At 34.5% G+C, this 12192-nt stretch overlaps 1 protein-coding gene across 10 annotated transcripts in view; it reads left to right on the top strand.

Annotated features, from left to right (window-relative positions):
• Nucleotides 1-12192, top strand: part of GRIA4 (glutamate ionotropic receptor AMPA type subunit 4) — a 551958-nt gene that overhangs the window by 348538 nt on the left and 191228 nt on the right. For all 10 annotated transcript variants that reach the window (XR_014231116.1, XM_082339906.1, XM_082339902.1 and 7 more), the window contains one exon: nucleotides 9087-9271. Coding sequence is in view for 9 of the 10 variants with exons in the window: in XM_082339906.1 (XP_082196032.1) it covers nucleotides 9087-9271 (185 nt within the window). In the remaining variant the exon portion in view is untranslated. The remainder of the gene's footprint in view (nucleotides 1-9086; nucleotides 9272-12192) is intronic.

The raw sequence follows: 12192 nt of genomic DNA on the forward strand, positions 1-12192 counted from the left end.
CAACTTTTCAGGGTTAGCTGAGGATTTGTTTTTATGAACCAAAAGTATGCCTGTTTTTATCATTCAGAATATAACCCTTTCTAAAATGGATTTCACAATTCCTTTAATTCTATGTTTTTTGAGACTTATTTTAGCCTTTATTAATGACTCAAGAAGGTTGCTATGAAGACTGATCATGAAAACTTTAGAGCAATTTCCAGGGATAACCTAAGGACTTGCTGTGGTGTGCAGGGCTCTTGGCTCATACCACTCGTGATCTACCTCTGCCCCAGTTTGGGAGTTTTTGCGTTTACTTGTCACATTCTTTTGGGGTCTAACTATATAAACTAAGTCATTTTCATATCACTTTAATTCCACTGAATATTATTTATTATAGATTCAGAAATTAGATTGAACCATAAGACATTTGCCGAAATTTGAATATTTTAGACTAACAGAAATGGCAACTTCTTATGGTTCTACCTGATATAATGAAAAATCTCCTGACTCTTACATAGATAAATACAGAACGAGGGAAAATGTATAGAATATAGAGAAAAGCAAGCAACTGACGTTCTCCTTTCAATCTATTTTTTTTCAGAACCTATCTAGATTAGAGGAGTTATTGCATTACACCTATATTAATTTTAGTAGCCTCCTATTTGGGCTATCTTTCTCTCTTCTCTTTCTACTTATATCCTTCATTTCCTCTAATATTATAAATTCTAATATACTGAAAGCAATTTTATAAATCTGTCTCCTCTCTGCTCCAAAATCTCCAGTTTCCCTGTTGACAATGGAGTAAAATTTAACTTTTAGTAGTTTATTATTCAGAAGTTTCACTGAGTGCTTTTTAGTTGCCAGGCACTCTTCTAGCACTGTGAACAAAACAAAATCTGCCTTCATGAGCTTATATTCTAGTGGGGGAAATAAATAATAAACAAGGCTAACTGAAAAAAGTATATAGTATGTTAGATGGTGATGTTAGGGAAAAATAAAGCAAAAAAGGGCAATAGGAAATCTCAGGACAAAAGTTTGGAGAAAGTAGCCTAGGATGGGCCCACTGAAGAGAGAGCATATGGGTAAAGACCTAGAGGAAATGAAAGGATAATCCTTGCAGACCCACATTGGAGAGAGCACACGAGGGCAAAAGCCTGAGTTAGAGTATCACCTGGCAGGTTATTGCAACTGCAAAGAGGCAAGTTTGCTCCTGATGTCTGAGAACGAGAGTAGATGAGGTCAGAGATGTGGGGCTATGCAGGCTACTGTAAAGAATCAGTGAGAAGCTTTGGGCTGTGAGTGATATGATCTGGCTTGCTTGCTATGACTAGTCTGAAGGAGGCAAAGGCCGAGCGAGGGGACTTGTAAGGAGATAATTGTAATAACCCAGACAAGAGGTGATGTGGCTTGGACCTAGATGTTGGCAGTGGCTATAGGGAGAAATGGTCAGATTCTTGATATATTTTAAAGATAGCACTGACAGAATATGCTAAAATATGAGATGTGTTTGTGAACGAGAAGAGTTGATGATGACTGTTATTTAAAGACCTTCACAACACAGCCTCAACCTTCCTTTCTAGTTTTATCTCCTGCTTTCCCTGTTCACTAAAGTGTGGTGGAAAAGTCCCTACAAGTGAAAATGGAAAGCCTGAGTTCAAACTGTGGCTCTGCCACTTATTAGGGTAATGATTTGACATAAATCACATAATCTATCTTTATCTCTATATCTTCACTTATAAGGTGGGGATAATAATACCTACTTCACAGGGCTCTTAGGTGATTCAACTGTATTGTAAAATGATAATAAAGCATAATATAGTTTATGAATCCAGTACTCCAGAAAACTAGTCTATTAACTATTAATAATTTATTAAGTATTCTTTAAGCTTCCACCGCTCTGTCTTTGCCTTATGCTGCAGTAACTCCTTCCTCTTCACCATCTCCACCCATTAAACCCTCCCTGTCCTTTAAGGACCAAATCATAGTACAGGTCATTCTCTCTGCAGTGAAATTCTCTCTGAGGGGCACTATTCCTCCTCTCAATTCAACACTTTGCTTTCCCAAAGTGTTGGCATATAACTTTAACATGAAAATTAGGTCTTAAGTACTTTAAGTGTTTAATATGAGACAAACATTATTTTGGTGACTGTTAATTCATACATCTATATTTTAATCTCCTTATGAAGATATAATGGTTGTATTTTATGCAAGTTTTAATTGTGAACTTTATATATTGTGATATTAAAAAATAAGTAAAATCAGAATTGTGAATTTTATGTAGTGTGCTATAAAAAGTAGATAAAATCTCAATTGATGAGCAAAATAGTAACTATATAAATTATGCTAGATATCTATTTCTTTAGGAAATTGGTCTTTAGTCATTTGGCTTTAAAATTACACAAATTTTTCAAGAATGCTTTTCTTGCATAAAAAGAGATTCCCTTATACTATAAAAAGATATTGATAAATAGCCATAGTGCTGAGGAGATAAAAAATGCTAGAGACAAGCTTGAAAAAATATCCAATTATTCTTAGGGAATATTCAAAATCTACAGAGATGGTCTCTAGAAAAATTGATGTGTATAGCAAGAGAGAAAAGTGAGTTTCTCAAACTTGTGTCAGAATTTAGCATACTGCTTTGGGTGATGAAGGAGGTGACTGCAAAGACCATATCATTAGAAGTTACTTGACATCTGAAATCCAAATAGAAAAATACTCGCTTCTTCAGGAGATCAAAAAGACCTAAGAGTTTCTTCCAAAAACAAGTAAAATGAGCACCAGAAGAACAGATTGTCATTATGCTCAAATCTTCCTTCTCCTTATTCCTTATGTTTCAACAGTAACCAAGTTGCTTTATTCTGCCACTTTAATATAGAAATTACTCTCCTTCCTTATTATCTCTCACCTGGATTACTTCGATATGGCCTCCCAACTGGTTTTCCTGTTTTTTGTGTTACCTTCATCCATTGTATCCTTCACACCTTAGCTAAACGATCCCTCTAAAACACATGCAGTTCTGTCAGTCTCTTCTTAAAGTCCCTGAGGAGTAAAGGCCAAATTTTATAATATGGTAGAGAAGGCCCTTATGAGATGTCCCTTGCTTGTTGCCTCTCCAGCCTTTGAAGCTCTTCCCACAGTCCACACCAATTTTCCACACACCCTCTTTGTTCTTCCAAACACACAACATAATCTGAAGTATTTGAAGATCCTGAATGTGACCTGCCATGCTTCTTCTGATCCTCTTGACATCCTAATTCCTCTCTATGAAATTCCCATTAATTTATTTCTGTGTTCAGACAACTCTTTGCTGAGCATCTACTGAGAACCACTAGACTAAATACTGAGCACGGAAATACTCACTACTTTCATGGAGCCTACAGTATGGGAGTGGGGGGAGGAGAGGGAAGACACTAATCAGGTCATCATTCAAAATATATGGTTAGAAACTGGTAAAAAAAAATCTCTGAAAGAAATATACAGAAAGCTACAAGAGATTATATGAGGGAGAAGTGATCTAGTTAGAAGGTAAGTGATGTCTAAGGTAAGGTCTGAAAAATGAATAGAAGGCAAAAGTGGAAGGAAATAGTCTTTTAGAGGGAGCACTAGCATTGTGCAAAGGCAATGAGGTGGAGATGCATGCTACCTTTTAAAACATCTGAGAAGGACAATGTTGCTAGAGGTTAGAAAACAAGAATAGTAGTGGTACAAAATGAGACTAGAAAGAGAGGGAGGAGACAAGTATGACCAGATTTTGGCATGTATCATAAAAGAATAGGAAAACATTGAAAGCTTTATTCAAGGAAGTACCATACACTTTCCAGACAGAAACAAACTAGACAAAGATTAGTCTAGTTGCCATGTAAACAAGTGAAATAAAATTCTCCAGTGGTCTAGTTCTAGAAAAGCCCAAGAGAAATAAGAAAATAACATATGCCTGGGAGGAGGAGTTTAGTGCCTTCAACCTGTGGCAAATAGTTGAAAATATTTGCTATATGCCTGTATAAATAAGGATTAGGTTCAGTTGCAACTGACAGAAAACTTTAAAGTTTTAAAGTATCAAATTCCTCTGTATGATATCTCTGAATTAAATATGGACACTACAATGTAGTGGTCAAGAGACAATAAATGTTATTGTCAGAAAATACAAGAAGACTTAGGGAAAATCTAAGACCCAAAATAGCCATCTTTGAAGAAGGATTTTCTATTTTTACTCTTGATTTTTTGTAGAAAAGGGAAAACTCAAGACATTCCATCTTACCTCAGGTTTACATGTATGGCTTCAAACTGGTAAGTTGGCAGTTCTTTGCTTATTTTCACTATGCCCTTCTTGAACTATGGCATAAATAAATGCTATAGTCACAGCTGCAGATAATTTTAACCAAGCTACATTGTTGGTTACTCCTTCTGTGTTCTGAGATCTTAGAGTTCAGACTGTAGACTTTGAACATGTTATTTCAGTACCTAAGCTGCTTTGGAAAGAGTCCAAACCAAATGGTTACTAAATCGGCTCTGTAGTGCCATCATGATGGCATTAAATGCCGTGAGGATTACAGAATCGTATTCCTCTCTATGACTGAGATTAAAACACAGTATAAAGTAGACTTTCAGATATACACACCTTTCTCTTGGAGTATACCAGCTTTGGATGCCGGTAATTATGCCAGATGAGAGAAATTGGGTAGTAGTGGGTATCTGCATAGCAATCTATAAAATTAATGAAAGAGGCTTTAATTTGAGTAAGTACAAACTGCTGCTATATCCCTTTGTCACTTCTTTTTAAGCTCAACGATGCCACATGGGACAGACCCAGTCCTCTCCTTCCCAAATGAGTTCCCATGGCCTCAATGTTTCTCTATCTCATACTTATAAAGGCATATCCTTCATCTCATTAAATTAATTATTCTGATGATATTCCTCTTAATTTCTATATTTTCACTTCTCATTTTCTCCTCAATTTCTTACTTCTCTGAAATATGACTCCTATATTCAGCATTCCATTGATGCTACTCCTGTTGTGTGCACCAGTGACCTCCTAATTAAAAAACACTTTTCTATCCTTATCAAAGAGAAGGGTTTTTTAATAGCATAGAGATAGCTCTCTCCTTTTTGAAATTATGTCCACTCTGACATAAATATTTCCTGACTCTCCTCCTGCCCCTCCATGTGCAGATAGTTGAATCAAATAACTCTTTCAAAAGATAACATCAAATAAATAAGCCCAGATTGTGTTGCTAGCAGCCGAATATCTGGATGGTACTACTCACCCAAAATAGGTCATTATTCATGGGTGATATAAAAAGTGTTGATGTGTAAGGATACAGTAGCTCAAGACTGCTTAAATCACTATGATTCTATTTAGCATAATTAGTAATATCATTACATAACATTTTAAAAATATTTGTATGTGTAATTGATAGTGTTCTTTAATAACCATGAAAAAGCCTTTAATCGTTTATTTTAATCCAACAATGTGATCTTGTCCATCATACATTTTCACTACCATTCTAATAAAATTATTTTGGGTCTTTTGAAGTTACTTATACAATACAGTGTAATTTGCATAATAGTTACTTAAATATCAGTTTTGCTAGATCCTTGTCAAGACAAGAATCATAACTTTGTTTATCCTGGCATACCTTAAAGAATCTTGAATATCTTGGTTTTCAATAAATTATATTAGATTAAAATGTTAGACAGCTTTTAAATAAAAGCAAGACTTGAAAATTCTTTACAGTAGTGAACTCCCCATTACTCTTGTGATATTCACCTAAAACTGTAGCATTCATTTTCTGACCAACAATATTGCACTACAGATTTTCTAAGAACTAGGAGATACAAATCGTAGGCAGTTGTAGAATTAGTATGACTTGACTTGTGATTTTCTAGTTTATATAACAGCTAAGTTACACAATCATAGATTCAACAGCAGTATTTTCTCTGAATTACAATATATTCCCAACTATCTTGGCAAATAAATAAGACAGGCACATCTGAGTTGCAATGAATAAGATAGGATATTAAAATCAAACACAGCTTGTAAAAGAACTCAAATTTTCAACTGGACTCTGAAACTATAACTGTGTGTCCTTTGCATTAAAAAGATGCCATTTATTTCTGACTATGATTAATGGTTCTTTTTAGGCAACCAACTTTCTTTGCCATTTAACAAAGATTGTGTCCTAGGGTTTTGTTTTATTTTAATTCTAGTGTCACTTCTAAATCTGAAAAATTAGATAACAAAATGTTGAATTTGAATTATAATTTTGTTTTATTAGTGTGAATCATTCAATATCTGTTATGCAACTGGGAACATATATAAATTTCATCAGAAGATGTGTGGCTCTATATTCTGTAAAATTCCTGTAGGCAGGAAAATAACAGCCTAGCACTGACATGAATCCTGATATCCACATGACGTGATGATAACGAACAAAGGCAGTATCTAAAGAACAGTGCCAAGCTGTGAATTGGTCACAGGGATGATGTGTATGGACATAGTTATTATTTTTACAACATGCAAGAAAATCAAACAAAAAGTTTTTAAATTATTTTGGTACTACAGTAAATAAAAGGAGAAAAGGGAAAATAAGATGTCAATTGGTATTTTTAAAAAGAACATGTTCATAGGTGTCAAAAACGAATGAAAGAACATTGATTCACTCAGAGAGCAACTCCCAGTAACAGGATAAATGAGGCATGAACGTGTACATTAATGTTGTCTAACCCAAGTTTGCGTGCTAGATGCATAGTGAGGCCAAACAAACAAAAACGTCGGAGTTTGGATCAGAGAAAGGTTTACTGATCTAGAGGGTGCTGCTCTCCAGAGAAGATGGGAGATGTAGGTTTGTCTCAGATCCATCTTGCTGGTTGGCCAGGGTGCAAGGGTTTTAAAAGCAAAAAGGGTAAAAGGGGAGGGGGCTTTGTAATTTCAGCTTCCCATAGATCTCAGTTGCAGACTTCCTGCCACCGTCTTATGACTTGATGTGTCATTGGTGATTTTGATTGATTGTTCCTGCAAAGCAAATTAGTAAATCATGGTCTTGTGATCCTTTAACTTCTTTCTAGGAGAGAGCAAAAACAATAGTTGAGACATTTTATTATTTACTTAGAGCATTATGTGATGGTCAAGAATTTCATTTCCCAGTTGGCCCCTGATGTTTTTTCTGTTAAGACCTTTTGGGCTTTGTGTTTTCTCCAAGACCATTTGAGTTTGCTTCACCTTTGTTTCTGTGTTCCCTCACTTCCCTAATTAGTAACTGATGCTCTTTGGAACTCAGGGAAAGCCTAGAAGACTAAAGCCTTTCTCTAAAAACAAGAAATGGGGGACACCGAGGGACTTTTGAACCCAGGAGGACCCCTCAGAGTCCTGCTTGATTTCATTAAGACAGGATGCAGACCATCATGTTACATATGCATATAATAGGAAACAAGGGAAAGAGTACTGGATTTGGGGCAGGGATAGGGGGAATCTAGGTAAGATTTGAAAAGATAATTACAGGCATACATTACAAAAGGAAAGACTAAATGAAGCAATAGATATACTAGAATAATTATATAGTAATTAACATGCCCTCTTTCTTCCTCTTTAGGGAATTTTTTTCATTTTGATAAAAATTAATCCTGACTGCCACAGTATTTCATTTGGCAGGATATCAGGTAATTTATATTTCAAATATGACCTCATCATCAGTTCCATCTGTTGATATTAAATGAACATCCGTAATGTTTGAAACTCTGACTTGTAGAAAACATACCTAAAAATAAAAATCCTTGAATCTGAGAGACTCACATACCAAACAGAAAACTGAATAAAAGTACTCTTATCTAGCAAATGCTTTGCATTCATTTTAAATCTTCACATTTAATCCACCCAGCTCTCCACTCTAAATCCAGGGACCAAGGGAGGGAGAAACTATAGGCAGCTGCTGCCATAGAATGAGCTCAAATAAGTGTTAGACCTTCTTAAAGAGGACTAGCATTTTTTTTATGCTAAGCCACAAGGGGAAAAAATAACAGGCTCTGATCCTAAACAACCTTTGTTTAAATGTTATACATAGATTCAAAGAATCTTTTTTCCTTTTTTTCACATTCCAACTCAAAACTGAGAGCTGGAAAAAGCAAGATTTCAAGACAATGTTGTCATGAAGAAATATTCTAAGTGCTGGGTTCATGAGTTTGCCCCTTCATCCTTAACCCAGATATTAAGACACATGACTTCCCTTCCACATGCAGAGAGATCTGAATGAAGAACAGGGTAAAGACCATTCCATTCCCTCTGGAAGTCTGTCTCCAGCTAATAAATGCTCCTTTTTCAGCAATCTTAAAGGCACCTTTTCAACCTTCAAGACCCAATTTAAGTTGTTTCTCCTCATGGCATTTTTCCTGGTCCCATTAAGGCAGATTTAACCAAACTTTCCCTTGGGCCAACACTTTCCCTTGAGTACGGCTATCATTACACAATTGTAAACTAAGCTGCATTTGTTTATTTGAATGTCTGTTTTCTCTACTAGATTATGAGTTTGAGTGCCCATTGCATCACCTAGTTTTCATTCAATTCACCTCCAATCCACATCATTCCCCTACCAAGACAGGAAGAGTTAAATAATGCCTTCTCCATTTACAATAATGGGTCCTCAATAAATACTGTTGCAATGTTTATTTTATGACACAGTTGAACCCAAAAATGTTGTTACTACTTTGCTCAAGGGGAAAATCAATACAGTTGTTCAAACTTAATTCTGTCTAGTGAGTAAAATTAGCAAAAAGTTTATTAAATTGTTCTTGACTACAGGTGGTACTAGATTTTGTTTTTGGTTTATCTCATCAAAAATGTGTCTAAAGCAATGTAATTGTCTTTAGTATAGGGATTTTGAGAGCTTACTCAAGGTATGATGTTGCTACTTCGTTCAAGCAATATTTTTAAGGAATGTTTTTGCCCTAAGTAAAGAAAGTAAAATTGAATGATTCAGAAATAAACACTCATGTTTTTAAACTTCTAATAATTCATTGTATATTTTGGAATATAAAAATATTGATGTAGGCTCAGTGCCTGCATGTTATTTAAGGGCATGTTTTTAGTAACCCCTCTGGATTTTTTTCCCCACTAGGATACTCGATACTTCAAGCTATCATGGAAAAAGCAGGACAAAATGGTTGGCATGTCAGTGCTATATGTGTGGAAAATTTTAATGATGTCAGCTATAGGCAACTTCTAGAAGAGCTTGATAGAAGACAAGAGAAGAAATTTGTAATAGACTGTGAGATAGAGAGGCTTCAAAACATATTAGAACAGGTAAGTACTGGACTTATGTTATTATTAACCTGGACCTTCTACAAAAATAGCTGACCTTTTTTGGCCCATCAATATCTTCTTCTAACCATTTAGCCTGAAGTGTGGAGTTTGGGAGTTTTCATTCCATGATTTATCTATCTCCAAGACTAAATCATAATCTTTTATCACCAAAGGCCATTGTGGTTCTCAATGAAGTTAGAAGTACTTTTCCTCACACATTTTTAAGACATGCAGTAGAAAGGACTTTTTGTGACTCAAGAGCTCTTGACCTCCTATTTTCATAAGCATTAAGATTGAAGATTAATGCCATCTAAAATATTAGAAAATGTGACTCTGTACTTTTTATAACCTTTAGAGAAATAGCTCTGTGAGAAATATCAACATGAATTAATAAAGCAATGAAATAAAAGAAAATTAAGTGGCACAGTGTATATAGCATATTTTCTTCTAGATGTTGTAAGTAAATACATTACCACCACAGTGAAGATGGTTTTCAAATCTCCTCACAAGGGAGAATCCTTTAATAAAGCTTTCAGTAAGTATCTGTTGATTTGATTTGAAGCATACAGGAAAAGATAAAATTGAACTTTGTCAGTGTGTTATATGAAAGAAAAATATCATCAAATAATGGATAACACTTGCCTTGCCCCTAATCCTGCATATCATGATAAAGCTTTAAAGGTGGTATTTGGCCAAAATTGCAGTGAATGAATGCCATCTAGTGGTTTTATAAATGTTTGCTCATATTTATCTACAATATGTTAGGTTAGCTAGACAATAATGTAGCATGTTTTATTGGTTAGTTTGCTACATACAGTTTATTTGCATAACAATATGATTTGATTCGTAGTAATAACTTACCAATTTGGAGGTTTATTTATAAGAACAAGTTAAGTACTGAACTATACATACCAAAGCCAAGATATGTTTCAGAGATTTCTCCTTAAATATCCAGGGACGCTGAACTAGATGCCGTAAGTTTTCTTCTTCAACTATAATTAGCATTTGTAAATGTTAACAGTAAAAAAGCATGTAATATTTCTTTTAAAGTTCTCGTGAAGCCAGACTATACTGTAAGGAAAAATGACAGAGTACTCTCCTTCTGTTACCCTTTTATAGAAGAAGAAAAAAAAAACATTTGATTGATGAATTGTGTTATTATTTTATTAGAAAATGTTAATTTTAACCTGTACATCACTCAGGTGTATTCCTCAGGGAATCCAAGAAATCATTAAGGTTGTGATTATACAAGGTATATGAAACTTTCAGTCTGCATTTATGGAATCCAAGAAAAAACTCTCCTACTTTCTTAAGCAAGACTCAGACTCCCATTCTCCCTCCCTCCCACTCTATCCCTATGTTGAGAGTTTGAGTTGTTTGACATGAACAACTGAAGCTTTGTAAATAACTCTTCATGAATCCCACAGAACAGTCAATGCTAACATCTTCCTGTCAGTGGGTAAGTAAGGCTCAGAAAGACCCTAACATAGCCAAAAATAAATAAATAAATAAATAAATTTAGAAAGACCCTCTAGTTGCTAAAAGACTTGTGCTTAAAAGACCACATCTGGAGAAGGCAATTGAGTGCCTAAAGCACATTGACCCATTTCAGAGGCTTAGCAGGTTTCTAAGAAGAAAATCAGCACACCCAGGTGCTATGGATAAACTTGTTGAATAAATAAGCCTTAAATAAGCTCTCACTAAGGGAACCAAGCATCTTACTTTTGTTATGATTTCAAAGAAATTATTTTTTTTCCAGTTTTATTGAGATATGATTAATATATAACATGGTGTAAGTTTAAGGAATACAACATTATAATTTGATACACAAATATATTGTGAAATGACTACCATAGTAGGGCTAGCTAACACCTCCATCACTTCACATAATTACCGTTTCTTCTTAGGGGTGGGAACATTTAAGGTCTACTCTCTTAGCAACTTCTAAGTGTATAATACAGTACTGTTAACTATAGTCACCATGCTGCACATTAGATCCCCAGAGCTTAGAAAACTTGAGTGTTTACCATTACCCTTCCTATTTTAATTTCTTCAGAATTCTAAAAGGTTTCTTTTCTATCACGACTGCATAGTAATAATGAGACTATTAATAGACTTTTGTCTCTTTAAAATGCGGCTCAAATATAAATCTCATAAATTGTAACAAAGTCTACTCTACTGTAAGAATATATTGTGTTCTTAATTGTCCTATAAAATTTCTCCCCAAGAAAAACTGTTTTCTCTTCTGAACATTTTTTAACTGTCTATATTTTAATTCCTGTAGCTCTAAGCAAAATCACTTTTAATGTTTCTTGACTCATCTAAAAACAAGAGCTAATCCAAACTTTGTCAGGAACTTGTACATTTACTTCAATAACTCTGTGTTTCAATATCCTCTTTAATAAAATGAAATAACAATAGAAGACAATTTCAGAGACTCAAACAAAGCATTTTTTAAAAAGTAAAATGCTAAGTAATCTTGATCAGAAAAATGTCTCTGATTTTTTTCTATTAAAGTATAGATGATTTTCAGGTGTACAACATAGTGAATCAATATTTTCATAGATTATATTCCATTTAGAGTTGTTATAAAATATTGGTTATATTCCCTGTACTGTACAACATGTCATTGAATCTTATTTATTCTATACATAGTAGATTGTACCTCTTAATCCCCTACTCCTGTCTTGTCCCTCCCCCCTTCCCTCTTCCTGCTGATAACCACTAGTTAGTGCTCTATATCTGTGAGTCTGTTTCTGTTTTGTTATGTTAATTACTTAATTTTTTTTTTAAATTCCACATATAAGTGATAACAAACAGTATTTGTCTTTCTCTGCCTGACTTATTTCACTAAGCATAATACTCTCCAGGTCCATCCATGTTGTTACAAATGGCAAAATTTTATTTCTTTATGGCTGAGT

The sequence above is a fragment of the Balaenoptera borealis genome (assembly GCF_965194805.1).
Source record: "Balaenoptera borealis genome assembly, chromosome: 11".
Taxonomy (NCBI): Eukaryota; Metazoa; Chordata; class Mammalia; order Artiodactyla; family Balaenopteridae; genus Balaenoptera; species Balaenoptera borealis.